We start from the raw sequence: 21,093 nt of genomic DNA, 5'->3' as shown, positions 1-21,093 counted from the left end.
CTAGGACCTTAGAAAACACACAAAATGCCGATGCAGTCTATACATCTGGAGAAAAGCCCGCCCTGACTCCTGGTACAGAGCTCTTCTCCCTATGCAACACTAGCCCTGCACGCTTGATCATCCACTGCAGTAAATATGATCAAAGCTCCTTCTAATTTCTTACTTGTGGCAAGAGAAAAATCTGTGTTCACTCTCAAGTACATTTAGTTTAACAGAATCAAAACAAAAACCCACACTTGATAGAATCATGTAAATTGCTATTGACACTGTTTCAGACTTAAGAACCTTCAACCAGAAAGAAAGGTCAAAGCAAAATGGAACAATAGCTTGGAAGATCATTGCTTCTTTTCCTTTCAGAATTTCATTATCAACAAAAACTAATATATATTGAGCATCCTATTATAAGGCACTGTACCAGGCATAACAGAAAAAAGTGAGTGCATAAAACATAGTCCTACCCTTTTTTTTTTTTTTTTTGGCTTCACCTCGCAGCACGTGGGATCCTAGCTCCCCAAACAGGGATCAAACCCACGCCCCCTGCAGTGGACGTGCAGAGTCTTAACCACTGGACCACCAGGGAAGTCTCAGTCTTACCCTTTTAAAATATGGTTGAGTGTATAGAATACAATCATAGCATACATAACCAACTCTTCTTGATAGCCTATTCTAACCACTACATGAATGATACAGAATAGGGAATAATCACTGAGGACTGGAACAATGAGAAAACGTTTTTTACATAGATATAGATATCTATATACATACACATCTGAATCACTTTGCTGTACACCTGAAACTAACACAACTTTGTAAATCAACTATATTTCAATAAAAAATTTTTAAAAGAGAAAAAAGAGTAAATGGGCAATGGTGTACAGGCCGGATAAGAGGTATCAGAGAATCATAAAAGATACTATTCCACTTGTCAACAAAAAAATTAATCAGTTGATCAAAGAAAGAAATGGAAAATTTTTCGAACCAATTTGAGGATTATAACCTGGGAATAGCCTCTCAGAAAACTCTGAGAACTGTTCCGTCCATCAGAGGTCAAACCACAGTCATATAAGTTTTTGAGACAGAAGGCTGTACATTAAATGACATATTTTTGACAGTTTATACAATCTAGCAACTAGTGGGTCACAGGTCATCGTGGCCCCTTACAAGATTAAGAAGGAAGTTTTAAGCTGAGGGTACATGCATATTCATGGGGGGGGTGTATGCATATTATGAAGGAGCTTGATCAGAGGAGAATTCAGTATAGAACTGGGGCAAAGGTTGACAGAGTCCAGGCTTGGGTCGACTGGAGTCATAAGGGTCAGAAAGGTCAGCAGCATCATTCCTTAGGTTCCAGTTAATCTGATGGTTGAGTGCTCCAGGGGGTTTGAATTCTGCAAAACAGCCCAAGAATGAGCTTCAGGCTAATCTTTACTTTTGAAACAGAACTGGGAGTCTTTACAACTGATACATTGTCTCCTGATTGGGTTATCTCCCTGGCCTGGTAATAGCTGTTTGTTTTTTACCTTCTTTTGTTCCTTAAAATCTTTAACTCCAGAGACCTATTCTTCTGCAAGGGCAAGAATTGTGGCCAGGCTTAGATCACAAACTTATGTTAAGAAAGTTCTGTCTGGTTCTCTTCCCTTGAGGACCCCCCTGCCCTATCTGCTTACAGGTTCCTATTGAGCAAAAGTTAAAAAAAAAAAAAAAAAAAGGAAAAAGAAAAGTGATGAAAAAAGCTGCTAAGAGATAAATCGTAAGATTCCTAACTCTTTCTTGAAGAAAGTGTTGCCAGTTAAGACTAAAGAAATCTTTTTTATTAAATCAGCAGTAAACTGGATTATGTGGCCTCCACAATAAATATTATTATATATTACCTATATGTAACACATAACATATAAATAAACAATACGAATATTAGAAATATGAGTTCATATCAATAGGCTTCCATAATAAGAAAGTGTCTAGCTTTATAAACCGTCTTTGGGGATAAACAAAAACAACATCCTGCTAGATCTAAGAATTTGTAACTGTACACACACACACACATCTCCCAAGATTAAAATAATCTGATTAAGAAACTATAGTCCCCCCTTAAAGCTGAAATTCTTTAAGACTGTGAGTAAAGATGACAGTGATACAGCTGATGTAATATATGATGATAGCTCTTTATTAGAGATTTTAAGGATTAACTATAATTGGAAAGAAAACTAGAGCACCAAGCCTCATTTTGGTATTATATATTTTTGCATAAAGTTTTAACTAGTCTTCAGTTGCAAATTTTGCTCTCACTCTGCTTGGCTTCACCTCTTTTCAGAAAATATATGTCGTGCAGTCTTGGGCTCCCTGAGGATAGCTAGTATGGTCAGTTCGGTGTTGCTGTAGACTTCAGATGTGGATATTGTCACCCATTTGCTCTTTCCAAAGACAGGGCACTTATTTCAGGACACCTGTCCTACTGTATCAGCTTTTAAAAAAATGCTGGTGACAGTGTAGCTGAAAATTCAAATGGTAAAAGGATTGGAAAGGGTCAGCATCTTTCCTTCTGCTGATTTTTAAAAACTGATTCTTGAGAAGAATGTTTCTGTGCAGCATGACCAGGCTATGGCACCACTGATCCTATCATTTGCAAGCCCCTTCGTTATCAGTATAGATGGCCACACAGTTCATTCAACCCATAGTGATGAGAATCAAACATGAAGATGGCTGAAATAATTGGGTCAAATCTGCAGCAGGCCAATTCACTGGTCACATAAAAATGAGGGCATATTCAAAAATCATAATGGATCATTCCCTGCAGGTAAAAAAGGAGTGATGCTAGTGAAGTATCAGCTAATTTCAGAGGGACACTAGCAAGTAAAATGATGTAAATGATGCATTTATATGGGTGTGGAGTAAAAATAAACAATACTATTTTTCATAGAAATGTAGGCAGATTTATGTCCCAAACATCAAATTTCCAGCTCATTTCCGCTCATAATAAAAATGTTAGTAATGGAAGCATTGGGGAGTCAGAATATTTTAAGCTATTATTTTGAATACTTTCTGCTTTTTCACTCCGAATCCATCCTCTGCCCTTCTTCTGTGCCCCCGGGAAGCTGATGTGCTTGGACTACAGCAAAAGGCTCCTTTGTCCTCTGGCTTCCAGTTGGGTTTGGCCAATAGGGGACATGAACGCAAGATCAGGGAAGGGAAGAGAGCAAGGTCCACCACTAATAGCTTCTGCTTCCCTTGGTGGGGTCATCCCTCCACAGACAGCCATAGCTCTTTTTTATGTTTTTTAATTTTTAGCAAGATTCCAATATTTTTACTTGAATAAACACACCTAGGGTTGTTGCAAGTCTTTAGTTAATATCCAGAATTCTGAAAAGGTAATTTTGATAAGCTTTGCCAGCGTTTTCATTGCTTTTATGGAGGAGCAGGTTTGGGGTGGCCATTACTCTACCATTCAGAAGTTAACCTCCTTCTAAGACAGCATTTTTGAAATTCATTTAAGTTGTTTTAGTACTTTGTTCATTTTTTATTTCTACCTAGTATTCCATTATATGGATATATCACAATTTGTTTATGTATCTGCCAACATATGTTTGAGTTTCTTTGTGAATATGTGTCTTCTTTGTTCTTGGATAAAATCCTAATACTTGCTGGGTCATAGTTTTACAAGGAACTAATAAAACACTGTAAGTAATTTTAGAAGGAACAACTAGTTTTTCAGAGAGTTGAATTCTTCTACACTCCGTCAAATGATGTATTATGAGAGTTAAAGTTGATTCACATCGTCATGGTCATATCTTTGTCAATCTTTTTTTTTTAATTGAAGTACAGTTGATTTACAAAGTTAGTCTCAGGGGTTCAGCAAAGTGATTCAGTTAGACCATATATATCTCATAGCTCTTTTCAGATGACCCATTCCTTCCACACAGCCTCTCCAGCTTCGTGTTCCTCTTTGCTGTTACTGCACCACCCCAAGTGGTTTCCATGCTCCTTGACCAAACCTTTGTAAACAGTCCCTGTACTGAACACTCCTTTTTTTTTCCCCCCTTGGCCGTGCTGCAGCATTCAGTATCTTAGTTCCCCCACCAACGATAGAATCCACGACCCCTGCAGTGGAGGCAAGGAGTCTTAACCACTGGACCACCAGGGAAGTCCCCTACTGAACACTCTTCAAATCGCCCAACCTGACCAACCATGAGTAACCTTGACCGAATCATATGATGGTAATCATTATTTAGAATTATTTGACAGTGTTAATTCAAAACAATTGTGTGATAATAACAAAAGGTGTGGCTGTTTCCCTTTACCTTGTGCATAGTTTCCTTGATACACCTGAGACAAGATTCGTGGAATGTACCTTCAGTATTATCTCAGACCTTCCTCAAGGGTATGTGGCCTTGCTTTTATTAAAATGTCTCTGGGTCTAAGAGCAGTCTTAGGGAGGGAAAGCAAGTAACTCTGTCAGGTTGACTCAAGTCAGGCTTCCATTCACCAAATGTGTAATTTTTGGTGATACAAATCACCTGGTTATCCAGTTTAATCTTTATTGGGAGCCAATCCCCATGGCACTTCTGTATACTTTCTATCTTTTGTTCTGGAATATCTTTTCAAGGATATTCATATAGCAAGCAGCCTTGAGAGGTAGAGATAGCCTCTCCTTCTAGGGCAAAGAGCACATTTGTTTCCCGACTAGGATGATAAAGATAATGTCTCTCTCCAGGGCAAAGGTTGACAGGTTTACTCTCAGGTCATTATAAAAGACAGGGTTTTCTAAGCTCAGAGTTGCTCTGTGGTGCAAACTCCTTCCTACACAGCATACACCTGGGTCTCTCCACCTCGCCCCACAGGACTTGGGAGGCAAGAGGAACCAATGCAAACACGAAGCTTTTACTGCCTGCTGTGCTGTTAGTAGAAAAGTCTTTTGCCTCTGACCCAAATGTCTCATGTCTTGTCAGCATCCATGAAACTGTGGCAGGCTAACCTGTTAGCTTGCAAATACGGTACAAATCTCAGACCCTTCACAGATATTAACAGTCCAAGAACTCCCAGCTCAGTGGCCCACCATCCTGAAGCCATGTGTTTCTATGTCAGCCACTAACATTCTGGTCATTTCTTATGGTAGCAACAGAAAATACATCAGGTGGGAATTCCCTGGCGGTCCAGTGGTTAGGACTCCGTGCTCACTGCCAATGGCCCGGGTTCAATCCCTGGTTGGGGAACTTAGATCCCACAAGTCACAAGGCACAGCCAAAAAAGAAAAAGAAAAAAGAAAATACATTAGGCAAGGTATTTTTCTACTTAAGTCTTCCTTCCTGGGATCACTGATCACAAACCCAGGGTTCCTGAGAATAAGGAGAGTTAAAAAACTTAGTTCTGGGGCACTTGCCTGATTCTTATATCCTGACTTAGAGACCCTCCTAGGGAGAGTGTCAAGGAGGAAGGGGAAAAACAAAGACACTGCTCACCTGTTTTCCTCTCCTTTCCCAAATGAGAAAATTGGGAAAGCACAAATCATACGATTCACACCCAAGGAGTTAAAAAAAAAAAAAGTCTAGTTCTACATCTACAAAGTAAAGCCTGGTGGGCTCCAATCAGAGCTTTGCATGCACAGAATATCACTCTACGGGGCGAGAGAGGAATCAATTCTCACTCCACCCCCAGATCTGACCCACATAAAACCAAGTAGGACATGTGCTCATGAGTTTACACAGGGCAACTGACAGCCTAAAATACATGAGAAAAGTAAGAGGTAAAACTCAAGCTCCATAGAGAGCTCTGCTCACATGTGAAAGAGAAAACTTCCTCCACACTGGGGCGAAATCCTCCCATGAATTCTCCTTACTTCATGTAAGTCAAGCCTTCTTTCTGTGCGGATCACCACAGTCTAGCATCTAAAGTACACTAAATGACACAGTGATTTTTGTTTAAATCCTAAAAGAATTTGTCTCAGTATAAAAATAGTTTCCTTTCTCAGTGCACAGATCATCCTAACAGATAATGCACAGAATCTTCTTCCTAACCAGAAATACCTTCTCTCCCAAGTCTCCTGAATTATCTAGTTTTGAATCTGTTACAATTATTAAGGTTTTTCATATTCCTTTTAGCCTGTAAATTGATATGCCAGAAGTATCTTAAATCAGTCTGAAAATAAAATATCAATTAAAAAAAAACTTCCTCATCGGAGTTACTGGAAAGTTCATCCACTGAGTAATAATTTATAGAAAAGGTAATTTATTATTTACTATGCGAGTCGCTTGCACCTTTCACAGGATCCTCTTCACTCGAGTGACAAAGGATAACATACACTACCAAGAATTACAGGTGGCTTAAGATACTTTATCACCTTTCTTGTGAGGTAATTGGGGATCCTGATAGTCATTAATCCAGTAATGCCAATAACACACTTTTGAAGAGGAGGGCAAATGTTCTATTTATTTAACTATTTCAGTAGTTTAAATAAAGAGACTTTATTAAGAAAATCCAATATAAAAGTTAATGTACTGGGACTTCCCTGGTGGGGCAGTGGTTGGGAATACACCTGCCAATGCAGGGGACACGGGTTCGGTCCCTGGTCCAGGAGGATCCCACATTCCGTGGAGCGGCTAAGCCCATGCGCCACAACTACTGAGCCTGCGCTCTAGAGCCTGCGAGCCATAACTACTGAAGCCTGCGTGCTCTAGGGCCCGCGAGCCGCAACTACTGAAGCCTGTGCACCTAGAGCCCGTGCTCCGCAACAAGAGAAGCCACCGCAATGAGAAGCCCACGCACCGCAGCGAGGAGTGGCCCCCACTTGCTGCAACTGGAGAGGGCCTGCGCACAGCAACAAAGACGCAATGCAGCCAAAAGATAAATTAAATTAAATTAAATTTTTAAAAAAAGTTAATGCACTGAGGGAATAGACCCGAATCAAGAATGTGAAAATTAAATGTTAAGCAAAGAAAGCCATCAGAAGTTGTTAGGCAAAATAAGTAAATAAAAAATAAATTGTTAGGCAAGCCCTGGAATTGTGGGGAGTAGGATCTGAAAACAAGAAGCAAAGCCAAGGACAAAGGCTAGTCCAAGTCAGAAACGCAGGCATGAGGCCCTAGGACTGCAATTTCCAAATTGTGTGCTGAGGGGCCACAGAGCGCTGGAGTGGATTCAGAGGCCGCATGGATTGGATAGTTTAAATTTTTCAGAGAAACACAGAAACATCTGTCAGACATTATATGAATGTCTACAATTAGGTTGTTTGGACTTAATTACTTACTAAATGGAACTATTAGAAATTTCTTTGGCCTAAGGATGCCATGAAAAACTTACTGAGATTCTAAGGGTGCCGTGAAACAAAGTTGGGGAATCTCTGCCTTAGGGACAAGCTAAGGTTCAAAGGACATTGAGAGACTGCTCAGAGGAGAATCAGAAAAGCACATTAAAAGTGGAAATGACAGCATCTCCAGTTTCTACATAGTTAATATACATGGTGGGGCCTTTTCATTCATGTGAACCTGGCTCTAAAGAAAAGAACTCTTGTGCCCTGTTATTCTGAATTTACTACAGGATCCCTGTATTAAAAAATCAGTGAATCTTGCTTTTAAATCAGTAAATCTTAATAACAAAAACAAAACCGAGATTTTCAATGTTGATTTTGGGATGGAACTAGAGTTCCCCAAATACTTAGTGTGGGAAAGTCTGCTGAAATTTAAATACATTCCTAGTGAAGAAATGAGGGAACTTGGGAATTCCCTGGTGGTCCAGTGATTAGGACTCCATGCTTTCACTGCTGAGGGCACAGGTTCCATCCCTAGTCAGGGAACTAAGATCCCACAAGGCACTTGGTGTGGCCAAAAATTTTTAAAAAAAAGAAAGAAAGAAAGAAAAAGAAATGAGGGAACTGTATACTGAGATTCATTTAGCAACTTTATAATAGCCCATTATAAAATTTTAAACATTTACTCTAAATTAGGGGTTGGCAGACTTTTTCTATAAAAGGCCCGATAGTAAATATTTTAAAATACTCTTTTAATTTTTTTTTACAACTCTAAAAATGTAAAAGCCAAAAAGAAGTGAGTACATTTACATTGTCACCGACCAATCTCCAGATCTCTCCACGTCTTACAAAGCTGAAACTCTATCCCTGCTGAATTAACAATTCCCCATTTCCCCTGTACACCAGTGTATATAGCAGCATTGGACACCATTAGGGGACAGGAAGGAGAGTGCTCTGGTCAAGGTCAACAGCAATAGAGGAGGATCACATCCATACCTCCTCCTCCAGGTACATACAACTATGTTCATAGAAGCATTATTCACAATAAGCAAAAGGTGGAAACCAATGTTCACAGCAGCATTATTTGAAATAGGCAAAAGATGGAAACAACCCAACTGTCCATCGACAGATGAATGGATAAACAAAATGTGGTTTACACATTCAATGGAATACAATTCAGCCTTAAACAAGAAGGAAATCCTGATACATGCCTACAACACGGATGAACCCTGAAAATATTATGCTAAGTGAAATAAGCCAGACAAATAAAGGACAAATATTCTATGCCTCCACTTATATAGAGTACCTAGAATAGGCAAATTCATAGAGACAGAAAGCAGAATAGTGGTTACCAGGGACTTGGGGGGAAAGGGTAATAGAGAGTTAGTGTTTAATGAGTACAGAGTTTTCAGTTGGATGATGAAAAAGTTCCAGAGATGGAAAGTGGTGATAGTTGCACAACGATGTTAATGTACTTAATGCCATTGAATTTTAACCACATAAATTGGCAAAATGGTATATTTTCTGTTATGTGTATTTTACCACAATAAAAAAAGAAATGTAAAAAACCGTTCTTAGCTCATGGGCCATACAGAAACAGACTGTGGACCACACCTGTGTTGCAGGCCATAGCTTGCTCTGAATCATCAGACCCAATAAACAAAATGACATAAAATAATTTTTTAAATTACAATTTATTTCTATTTTAACATGAACATGTTAGAGTTTCACATTTAATATACTTATTACATTTACCAAAACTTATACATGCAACTACAGTATTTATCTACCAAAACATACTTGAGTCTCTTTAAGACAAGGTAGATTGTACATAAAGACATCTAGACACATAGAGATATGGTGATACACCCAGGAATCTACAGCTTTATCTGTTATAGATGTAGAGAAGTATAGGAGAGGGAGAGATCAATAAACCATGGCATCTTCGACAAAGCTTAAAATGTAGCCTGAAGATGTGGTAGGTAAAGCTGAAACTTAATGGGTGAAAATACTCAAAGTTCAAATTTGAAAGTTTGATATTATAGCTTGTACCACTTTTATCTTCTTCCCCACTCATCTGGTGCATAGTAAACAATTTTCCTTCCATTTGGGCGTAGGAGAAAAGATTACACTTTACAAAGTTAAGCATAGTGTTTAAGATCTGCTAGGAGCTCTCCCCTGCATTCTTGCAACATTTAAATCTAAAACTCACTGAACTCTTTGACTGGTTGACACAACCTCAGACTCTGAAGGCAACATATTCCTAAAGGAGAAAAGCTTGAGGCAATTTATCTAGGCTTAAAGTCAGCTCTAAGCAAAAAAAAAAAAAAAAATCACTCTAAGCAGGAAGCTTCTTTCAGATTAGGTAGAGAGTATATACACACATAGGCACAAGACACTGTTTCAGTTATCCATTCACTGGAACAAATGCATAACAAACAACCCTAAACTCAGTGAGGTAAAAAAAAACATTTTCAGAGAGAACTAGCACCATGGCGTCCGGCTGCAGGATTGGCCTTTCCATCCTCAACAGCGAACTGGCCAGTTTAGGGGCAGAGTGCCTTCGGATGCTGGACTCTGGAGCCGATTATCTGCACCTGGATGTAATGGACGGGCATTTTGTTCCCAACGTCACCTTTGGTCACCCTGTGGTAGAAAGCCTCCGAAAGCAGCTAGGCCAGGACCCTTTCTTTGACATGCACATGATGGTGTCCAGGCCGGAACAGTGGGTAAAACCAATGGCTGTAGCAGAAGCCAATCAATATACTTTTCATCTCGAGGCTACTGAGAACCCGGGGGCTTTGATCAAAGACATTCGGGAGAATGGAATGAAGGTTGGCCTTGCTATCAAACCAGGAACTACAGTTGAGTATTTGGCACCATGGGCTAATCAGATAGATATGGCCTTGGTTATGACAGTGGAATTTGGATTTGAAGGGCAGAAATTCATGGAAGGTATGATGCCAAAGGTTCACTGGTTGAAGACCCAGTTCCCGTCTTTGGACATTGAGGTTGATGGTGGAGTAGGTCCTGACACCATCCATAAATGCGCAGAGGCAGAAGCTAACATGATTGTATCTGGCAGTGCCATTATGAGGAGTGAAGACCCCAGATCTGTGATCAACCTGTTAAGAAATGTTTGCTCAGAAGCTGCTCAGAAACGTTCTCTCGATCGATGAAACCACAAGGAGTCCAGTGTTTCTGCTTATGAGATCTCCTTTTTATTGGAAAACAAGAATATTGACTACCAAATCGTACCACAGTTGAGGCAGTGCTGCTTTTCCTAGCAATTGTTCATTCCAGTGACTAAAATCCACTTTGCAGAATGTTCCAAGAGGTTAGAAATTGTTGTGTATTACGTTTTCAGTGATGGAATTTAAAGATTAGTGTGGTAAAATACCATTTTTACTGGGAGACTTGATTTTTATAAAGAGTAAAAATATGGCTGTATCAAGGTTATGAACAGAAATTTGTCTTAATGCCTAAGGAAGGCATATTAGCTACTATGAAAAAAATTTTTTTTCTGTATTTCTAAAAAGAGTTTTCTTTGCTTCTTGGCTTTTCTGAAAGCAAAGGAAGTCCTGTTTTTCCTGTTTCGTGTCATTTTTGATTTGTGTATTTGCGTGATAACTAAGTTTGGATCTGGCGGGGATGGATGGCTCTTCTAGCTTCGAAAACATCTATTTTTTACTTTGCACCTTGTATTTGATACATAAAAAACCCAGTGTATTATGAAGTCCAGGGATTTTCAGGTGGTCTGTTGTAAAACGCAAGCACAAGTTTTATCAGGGTGTTTTCTTTGTTAACTTTGCTATAGCGGCAGGTTATTCAGTGGTTCTTCCCCCACCCCGTACGCACCCTCCACCAACCCCATTTCCCCTTTTTCTTAATCACACCCGCTGTTCTGAAGGACATAAAATGTTTTCCTAGCTGTATGCTAAAAGGAAAGGAAGGCCTCTGTTTGGAAGTAATATTAAGTTGAATCCTCTCTTCCCCTTTCTATTTGTTTGACCTTAGCAAACCAATCCAACCAACCTCTTTGAGCTGATTATTAACTGATTTATATATTGAATGTAATGGTAACAACAGTGGGGGGTTGTGTTGAGGATTAAGAGATACTATTAATTATATACGTAAAGCTTCCACTACTATTCCTAGAATTGTAGGGTAGTGGAATTTGAGGATGCTCAATACAAAGTAGCTATCATTATATAAATGTATGCTTTGTAGATTATAAAGTATGTTGATGATATCTCATTAAACCCACAAATCAGTCCTATGAATGGTAAGACAGGTATGTTTGTCCCCATTTAAAAAATGAAGATACTAAATAAAGCTCAACAGGCTGGTACCATGGAAAGGAAGGATCCAGTAAAGAAAAAAAAAAACAAAACATTTTCATTATGCTCATGGATATTTTTTACTTTATTTTTTTAGAGCACTTTTACGCTCACAACAAAATCGACAGAAATGTACAAAGAATTCCCATATCCCCCCCACCCCCGAGAGCCCCACACACACAGCCTCCCCCATTATCAGCATTATTCACCTTAATGGTACATTTTTCATCAAGGATGAATCTACACTGACACAGCATAATCACCCAAAGATCATAGCTAATCACCCAAAGTCCACAGTTTACATTAGGGTTCACTCTTGGTTGTTGTACATTCTTGGGTTTGGACAAAATTATAATGACATACATTCATCATTATAATATCATACAGAATATTTTCACTGCCCTAAAAATCCTCTGTGCTCTGCCTATTCGCCTTACCCCTCCCCCCATCTGGCAACCACTGATCTTTTTATTGTCTCCATAGTTTTGCCTTTTCCAGAACGTCATATAGTTGGAATCATACAGTGTGTAGTCTCTCCAGATTGGCTTCTTTCACTTAGTAATATGAATTTAAGATTCCTCCATGTCCTTTCATTGCTTGATAGCTCAATTTTTTTTAGCGCTGAATAATACTCCATTGTTTGAATGTACCACTGTTTATTAAACTGTTTATTATCTAATCTTGGTTGCTTCCAAGTTTGGGAAATTATGAACAAAGGTGCTATAAACATCCCTGTGCAGAAGATTTTTTTTGTGGGCATAAGGTTTAAACTATCTTTGGGTAAACAATAAGAAGTGCGATTGTTGGATCCTATGGTAAGAGTGTTTCATTTTGTAAGAAACCATCAGACTGTCTTCCAAAGCAGCTATGCCATTTCCCATTCCCACCAGCAGCGTGTGAGAGTTCAATCACCGGTGAAATCCTCAGCAGCATCTGGTGTTGTCAGTCTTCGATTCTGGCCATTCTAACAGGTGTGTAGCAGTATGTCATGGTTATTTTAATTTGCATTTCCCTGATGACATATCATGTGGAGGATCTTTTCATATGCTTGTTTGACATCTGGATATCTTCTTAGGGGAGTTCTGTTAAGGTCTTTGTCCCCTTTTTAAATCATGTTTTTGCTTCCTTGTTGTTGAGTTTTAAGAGTTCTTTGTATATTTTGGATACCAGTCCTTTAACAGATGTGTCTTTTCCAAATTTCTTTCCCAGTTTGTGTCTTTCTTATAGTTCTCTTGAGCTCATGGATTCTTCAGGTCAGGAATCAGGAGAAGGCAGAGCTGGAATGGCTTCCTCTGGTCCATAAGTCTAGCACCTTGTCTTGGAAGACTCAAAATGCTGATGGGTGACTCAAATGGCTGGAAGCTAGAGTCGGCTTCTCCACTCACATGACAGGCACCTGGGCTGGGCTAACTGGAGGGCTGGGCTCAGCTGTGACTGTCACTCAGCATACCTTCAAGGGCCCTCCTGATGTGTCTTGGGCTTTTCACAGCACACCAGCCTCAGACAGTTAGACTTCTTACACAATGGCTGAGAGTTCCAAAAGCAATTGTTCCAACAGATAAGGTGGAGTTGCATGGGCTTTTATGACCTAGCCGCTAAGGTCATATGGTGAGGATGATCACTTTCACTGTACTCTATTGGTCAAATCAGTCACACCCTTCCCAGATTTAAGGGGAAGGGGTACAGAGTATATATTTTTATGGGAAGAGTAAAGAAGTTGCAGCCACATTTTAAAACCATCACAGACATATTTCCGTAGAGAGATAGGGTAATAAATGCCAAGGGGTTAACAGTGCCCACCTCCCACAATCCCTCAAAGCGAATTTTGTTAACTATTATTTTAAGTCAGACTAATCCAAACATATCCTCCATGGGTGGCAAAATTTCACCTACCTATTTTCATGTGATACAGTAATAAACAGAAACTTCATTTTATCTATGTAAATTGCATCAAGAATGACTAACAGCTTGCTTTTGACCCCAGTACCATCTGCTAGTTATGACCATTTCTTATTTTTCAAACACGATAAAGCTCAGATCCACCGTCAGACTTAGGCTAAGTCATATCCTAAGAGAGAATATAGAGAACACCTAGAGCAAGTAAAGCAAGTAGATCAGGATCATGCCAACATTATGGCTACTGAAATCAACGGCCAATCCTTGCCTCAGTGATTACTAGACTTTAGGGTTTCACGGACCAAGAACAATTTCAGGAATAAAACAAATGGGAGCAAATAAAGTTACCAACTTCTTATTTTCCAAAATAAGAACATCTAGAAAACAACTACTCTGTAACTATCATCACATTAAAAAAAAATAGGATGGACAATTTCAAAATAAAGCATAATCCTTTAGAATGAGTAAGTTTGACCAAATAAAAACTCACTATGTATTTTTTTTTCTCATTTCTCTGCTCACCTGTAGAACCTTCATCATGAATGAACCCCAGTTCACACACTGGTGTGGGAAACCACCTGTGCATCTGACATTCTGGTCCCTTCCCTCCCTTGCTTTATTCTAATAGTTCTAGAACTTTGGCTTGCTCCTAGAAACTCAATTTAAAAGACAGACAGGGACTTCCCTGGCAGCCCAGTGGTTAAGAATCGGCCTGCCAATGCAGGGGACATGGGTTCGAGCCCTGGTCTGGGAAGAACCCACGTGCCGCGGAGCAACTAAGCCAGTGTGCCACAACTACCGAGCCCACGCACCACAACTACTGAAGCCCGCACGCCTAGAGCCGGCACTCCTCAACAAGAGAAGCCACCGGTGAGAAGCCCGAGCACCACAATGAAGAGAAGCCCCCGCTCACCGCAACTAGAGAAAGCTCACGTGCAGCAACGAAGACCCAACGCAGCCAAAAATAAATAATTTTAAAAATAAATAAAGATAGACAAATAAGTAAATTATTATAACATGTGAGTGCCATAAGGTTACCGGTCGGGGGGAGGGGGACAGGGGATCAAGGAAGTTTTCACAAATTACGTGAAAAAGATTTGCCCATGAGAAAGAATGGGAAAGATTATTATAGATGGCAATGACTGTGGCTGAAAGCACAGAGACAATCTATGTATGCAGTATATCCAAGGAAGACTATATTGTGTACCAAAAAAGTAAGTAGTGGATATACTTGGTTGTAGAGTAAGGGTTACTTTTCTCTTCTTTATTCTTCTATTTTTTGAAATTCAACAATGGAGTATGTGTTAATTTAATGATCAGGAAATTTTTTAAAATAACGACTTCAATTTTGTAGTTTAGTTTAGAAAGAACAAACAAAAGGCCTATTTCCCTTTAAGAAATCAGTTTGTATTAAAAGAGGCCAAATTTTAAAAAGGAGATGTTATCAAGCTCCAAACTTTGGCTAGGACCCCGGGGAAGACAACATTCCCTCAGTGCTTCTGTGAGAATCTTAGTCTGGGTGTATTCAATACTGCAAGCCTTCTTGTCCATGTATGGTCATTAGTCAGAAATTCTCAGGTGGCAGGTACTGACAGGTCCAATGCTGGAGTCAGACACCAAGGTTAGAATCCCAGCTCTTCCACTAACTAGCTCAATGAGCTTTGCAAACTACTTAACCACTTGAATCCGTTTTCTCACCTGTAACATGGAAAACTGCCTACCTTTGGGGATTTTTGTGTACATCAACTAATATACTGTAAGAAAAGCGCGTAGAAAATGACAGATATAGGACATATTTGTGTATCTAATTGAGAGGTACATATTTGTTTGCTCTATTGGTTTAGGAAGGCTTTAAGATCCCATTTGCCATTTGTTTGCTCCGGTTCAGCTAAAAGCTTTAAGCACATAAAATTTCTTTGTCAGTTGTAATGTCAACTCTCTAAAACTTAAATGTATGCGAGTTTTTAAAAAGTTCCAAATGCAGTACTGCTTCTAAAATTAAGCTATCCCTAGAATGATCCTTCCGCACAATCCCGAAATAACTAAGTGGCTCTATCCCTAGGTTCTGGCAACTGACACAAAACTAGGTGGACGTTTCCCTTTTTTTTTTTTTTCTGTCTTCTTAGTCCAGCTGACTCCCCTATCCACTCCCAGGGAGAATCGGAGATGTTCGTGCAGATAAAGGTTCAGCTCTAAGGTAATGGCCTCTTACCCAGGCTTTCTTAAAGCTGGAATATAGTCAGCAGAACAATGTAGCAGGAGCTCCTCATGTGTTCTCAAACGACCTATACAGCTTGCAGAATCCTCCTTGGCCACTTGGCCACCCGGCAGCAACTGCACAACTTCCACACACCTCGACTTCATCCAACCTTGTACCCTTGGTATCCGTCCCAACAGCCCCGCCCCGGAAAATGACCAATCAGAGAGTGGGAAGTGAGCCGGATGGGGAGGGCCTATCTTGGCGCTGTCCACGAATCACCAACCTCAGACAGCGGGGGCGGAAGCGGAAGCCCTGGTTTGGCCTTGGTTCCGCCTTGGGGGACTGGCCCGTGGGAACCAGTGAAGAAATCCTGGGGCTGGTGGGTTTAAGTTTTCATCCCTTATCTATCAGCGGAATCGGCCGAGCAGACGCCTGCGAGCGCGGGAGGGAGGGAACTTCACCGCCCAAGAAAAGAGTGAGCGGGCAGGCAGCCGCGGGGCAGAACCGAACTGATTGCAGGGTTTCTACAGGCCGGTCCGGCTCGGCGCCGCTCCCCTCGAGGCCATGCTGCAGGCGGAGCTCCGGGCGATTCTTAGGTGAGAGCAGCGGCTCTGCCGGGGATTCCACCGCGGAAGAACTGGGTAGATGCAAGGTGGGGAAGAAAGAATGCTGACCGCACTGCTCCCCAGTAGTACCCTGAGCCGCCGCGTTTGTGGCAGCAGCAGCAGTAGCAGCAACAGAAAGCACAGCGTGGGCCGAGGAGGCGGTTCCAGCTGGTGAAGTCGCTCCACGGCTGTTTTTCCGTAGTATGCGAGTCGACAGAACAGCCAAAGAACAGAGACCCCATTACCATCTCCTTCGAGCTATTTTCCCTTGCTACTCGGAGCTGATTTATGCGGAAACATGCCTTGCACTTGTACCTGGAGGAACTGGAGACAGTGGATTCGACCTTTAGCGGTGGTCATTTATCTGGTGTCCATAGTGGTTGCGGTTCCCCTATGCGTGTGGGAATTACAGAAACTGGAGGTAAGAGGGTCCCGCACCGTCCGCCTCTACCCTTTCTTCTACCGTCCTGCCCAGCTAAGGTAGCCTATTTTTATTCCGGATGCTCCAGACTTGATATCCTGAAAACCATGTCCTGTAATGAACCCGTGACATAACCTGTCTAGTTTCTGGTTGTTAACCGTTTTTCAAACCATGCTACTCGTGAAGGTAGGACCGAGAAAATGAAATATATTAAGATAGCTGCTTCGGAGAGCACTGTTTTGCAAACATTCATCAATATACTGAAAGTAAGGTAACTTTACTTCTGAAATCTGATCTGTTTAAATATTAAGACTTAACTAGATCTAAAGGCCAGGTGTTGAATTTTATTAGCATTTAACTAGCTTCCTGAATTAAAGGATTCGAGTTGGTTTAACTTCGTTTTTACTTTAGAAATTAACTCTTAACAAAGGTTTTGAAAAAAGTCCCTTGTATATTTTTTGATGTCATATTCTTATTATGACATCAGTAAAGTACTATAAGCTGAAAGACCCCAAGGTAAATATTTAACTAAGTACTTTATAAAAATTGTAATGAACTTTTAAGTTTGAAGTTCATAAAATCCAGGGAAGTATTTTTACTTAGAAACAACTATTTCACAAGAGTTATGACAAGACCATGGCTATTTTAGGCCTTTTGTGTGGGAACAATCTTTATGTAATTAAATGAAATGCATTTAATATATGTTTGTTTTCTGTATGTTCACTCAATTTTTTTGGTTGACTTTTCTAAACTAGCATAGTCCATATAGTTATTCTTAATATTACTATAATATTACACTACATTAAGTATTTCTAGTTTGTTAGATATTTAGGTTACTTCCATAATTTGTCTACCAGAATTCATATATAGACATCTTAATACAAATAGGGATTTCTTACTTTGGAGTATTTCTTACTTTGAAATATAGGAACTATTTTAAAGATTAATACTATGTATAATAACCTAATTTAAGACTTCTCTTAGTTGTTGGTGTCAATGACAGAAAATTAAGAAAGAGATGGAAAATTTTATTCAAGCCAAACTGAGGATTATAGCCCGGGAGACAGCCTCTCAGAGAGCTCTGAGGACTGTTCTGAAGAGATAAAGGGGGAAGCCAGTATATACGTGATTTTGGCAAAGGGGGTATGTGCAATCAAGCGCACATCTCGGTAGAAGGTCACAGGTCATGAGGAACAGACATCTAAGTTAATGGTTTTAGTGCTTTTCTAAGTATGGGAAGATGCAAGAATCCAGGTTCATAAAAATTTTCTCCTGAAAATATCTATCTGAAGACAAGTTTTCCCAGAGCACAGAGTGCCTCATCCTGATCTTGCCCCAACACACACCCCAAATTCCTTTCAGGGTGTATTATTCCTTTCAGGGTATATAGCCTCAGTGGCTAGTGATTTGATTCTTGTAGAACTGGATGGTGGGCAGCAGTCTTTGTTTTACAATCCCTTCCTTTTCAGTCTTAATTTCAGCCAAAGTTTGGGAGGCATTTCGACCAGTTTGTCCCATGTGGCTAGGAATGCTAATTCCCAGGTCAGGTGAGGATTTTGTTGATAGGCCACTCAATGTGCTATTACTGGACGAGGCTCTGTTAACAGTAACCAAAAGCCTCTGGGCCACCTATCTTACTGTTACTGTCCAGGAAACAGTTCCCGCTTCTTGTTGTTCCCTCTTCCCATATAGAAGAAGTTACACGATTATGGTTATGGATCTTATAGAACTATATATTTGGTCAGTTGTTTCAAGTGGCCTAATCATCATTAATTTTATGTGAGTCTCAGTCACACATTTGGTAATGCAGGAAACAATAATCTTGTAAAACAGGCAGAATACAAGTAATTTAGCTAGTAACATTAATAACGTCATAAGTAAGTATTAAGCTACGAACTTCGTTAGGTATGGCCCGGTATCTCCCCAGGTCATCTGACCAGTCTGTTCTGCACCAATCTCTATCTTTAAGGGGAATGATATATTGGCATTGCACATAAAGCTCACCAGAGATGTCTGCACTGACAAGGCTAGTGGTGGGTCACCGTGACACCTTTCAGAATTGAAAAAGGAATGTTATCTTCTAAGGAATTATGTGGCTGGTACCAGAAGGAGAAAAAGTGATCACTATGGTTGAGCAGGTATTTCTGCCATTGAGGAGGTCTGGTTAATGCATAATGCAGATGCGTGATACATCTAGAGGGGAGGGAGGAGGCCAAAGGGCGGAGAAAAAGTTCTATGTGTAAATATTTCTTGTCTTGCCTTAAAATGTAAATTTTTATTTCATCACTGATGTCAACTGTACTTTTTCAGTACGGGCTTTTAAGGACAATTTTAATCTGCAATCTCGACTGCTAACATCCTGAGCCAGATTCTCATCGTGTATTCCCTGGACTATTCTGAACATACCAGCCAGAGTGTCCAGTTAAAACAGAAGTCACTATGTGTGTCCTCTGAAAGTTTTCCAGTCACTCCTAGTCCTGGATTAAAAGCCAGTATTCCTGACTATGGCATTGGAGCCCAACATGATCTGAGACCACCCCCACCTCACCGCCCTCTGACTCTCTCTCCTCAGTTCCTGGGTCTCCTCCACACTTGCTTTGCTCAAATGCAGGGCGGGCTCCCTCCTTAGGGCCTTTGCATGTCATAATATGCCTTTCTCCAGACGGTATTCTCATTCCTTTGTGTCCTTCAGGTTTTTACTTCAGTGTCACCCAGCTACCCAGTTTAAAAATCGCAAGCTTCACTTCCTCAACTCTTCATATCCTCTTCCCTTCTTTATATTTTTTAGGACTCACCACCACCTAACAGGATACATTTTTTATCTTGTTTTCTCCTTCTTTTCAAATATCGGATACTTAATAAATGATTATTTGAGTCCCAGTGATAAATCAGGCTGGTACTTTGTGTGGTTAGAGAGAGAAACATGGCACCTACTTTCATGGAACTTGGTGGTGGAGACAAACACAACCAGCAAAAACAAACCAATAAAATAAAATTATGTAAAATGCTTTGAGGAAACTAAAAAAGATCTAAAAAGTGAACAAGCAGGGCAACATTATTACACATCTTCGAAAGACAACTCTACCAGCCTATGGAAAATTAAGTGGAAGTGGAAGAAGTTAGAAAGTTCTTTAAGGTAGTTCAGAGGTAGTGGGTGCCTGGGCTACGATGACTTATGGCCCAAGTCAGAATAGCAGAAACAGAGATGGAAAAGTGAATTTTAAGTATCATTGGAATTGAAGAAACAGGGCTTGACACTGGATTGGATTGGGAAAGAGAGGCAGTGGGAGAAAGGGGGAAATCAAGAACCACTCTGAGTTTTATGTCTTGAACAACAAGGTAAATGGTGATGCCAATTACCAAGATGGAAACTTGATAGATAAGGACAGGTTTGAAAGCATTTGAGTTCTGTTTGGGACACTTAGTTCAGGGTATATGAGAGACATTCCATTCACATGGGCACGTCAAATATGCTGTTGGAAATGCAAGTCTAGAGCTCAAAAATGTTTGAGCTGCAGATATAAATATGAGTTGTCAGAACAGAGATGGTGTTGAAAGCCATAAAAATGGATGAGATTATAAAGGGGAAGAAGAAGAAGAAGAAAAAGCAGAGGACTTGGCACCAACATCTATAGGTCACAGGGAAGAATAGGAAGTTTAAAAAGCAGCAGCAGCCAGTGGGGAAGTAGGATGCCAGGAGAGGGGTGTCGTGGAAGCCAGAACAGAAGGACAAAGTAGTGAACAGTCTGCTGCTGAGCCATCCATTGGAGGGTCATTTGTGATCCTCGTCATGGTTTCTATGGAGGTATCAGGTCCAAAACTAAAGGGAGTTGTTTGAAGAATAAATGTGGAGTGAATAAGTGGTATCAGAATATGAAGACAGGGACTTCCCTGGTGGCGCAGTGGTTAAGAATCCACCTGCCAATGCAGGGGTCACGGGTTCCAGCCCGGGTCCAGGAAGATCCCACATACCGCAGAGCAGCTAAGCCTGTGCACCACAGCTACTGAACCCACGTGCCACAACTCCTGAAGCCCACGCACCTAGAGCCCGTGCTCTGCAACAAGAGAAGCGGCCGCAGTGAGAAGCCCGCACACTGCAACAAAGAGTAGCCCCCGCTCACCACAACTAGAGAAAGCCTGCGCGCAGCAACGGAGACCCAATGCAGCCAAAAATTAATTAATTAATTAATTAATTTTAAAAATATGAAGACAAGTTTTTGTTCATTTTGTTTGAGTATTTTTTGACCCAGGAGAATGAGTGGCACAGTAGATAGAGAGGAGTGTGGGTTAAGGGAGGGTCCCCCACCCCCACCCCCACCCCACCCAACCATTGTGTTTTGTTGTTAAGGTGTTAGAGACACTAACCACAGCATGCCCCTAAGATAAGGTATAAT

At 40.5% G+C, this 21,093-nt stretch overlaps 2 protein-coding genes across 3 annotated transcripts in view; both read left to right on the top strand.

Annotated features, from left to right (window-relative positions):
* The first annotated feature begins 9,714 nt into the window (after window positions 1-9,714).
* Window positions 9,715-11,856, top strand: LOC111187721 (ribulose-phosphate 3-epimerase-like). Its single transcript, XM_022599659.2, has one exon. It carries the CDS (start codon window positions 9,730-9,732, stop codon window positions 10,414-10,416), a length of 687 nt encoding a protein of 228 aa, XP_022455367.1. The 5' UTR covers window positions 9,715-9,729; the 3' UTR covers window positions 10,417-11,856.
* A 4,132-nt stretch (window positions 11,857-15,988) lies between these two features.
* The window catches only part of TMEM184C (transmembrane protein 184C), a 31,629-nt gene continuing 26,524 nt past the window's right edge, over window positions 15,989-21,093 (top strand). The window contains exon 1 of one of the 2 annotated variants that reach the window (XM_022599623.3): window positions 15,989-16,699. In XM_022599623.3, coding sequence (XP_022455331.1) covers window positions 16,577-16,699 — 123 coding nt within the window. In that variant the 5' untranslated portion in view covers window positions 15,989-16,576. The remainder of the gene's footprint in view (window positions 16,700-21,093) is intronic. The other variant, XM_022599622.3, reaches the window with a different exon arrangement.

This window comes from Delphinapterus leucas, chromosome 5 (assembly GCF_059928025.1).
Source record: "Delphinapterus leucas isolate spDelLeu-1000000601 "Yukka" chromosome 5, BTC_Dleu_Yukka2, whole genome shotgun sequence".
Classification (NCBI taxonomy): Eukaryota; Metazoa; Chordata; class Mammalia; order Artiodactyla; family Monodontidae; genus Delphinapterus; species Delphinapterus leucas.
The sequence above is the reverse complement of the archived record's forward strand: the minus strand, read 5'-3'. Positions and strand labels throughout refer to the sequence as shown.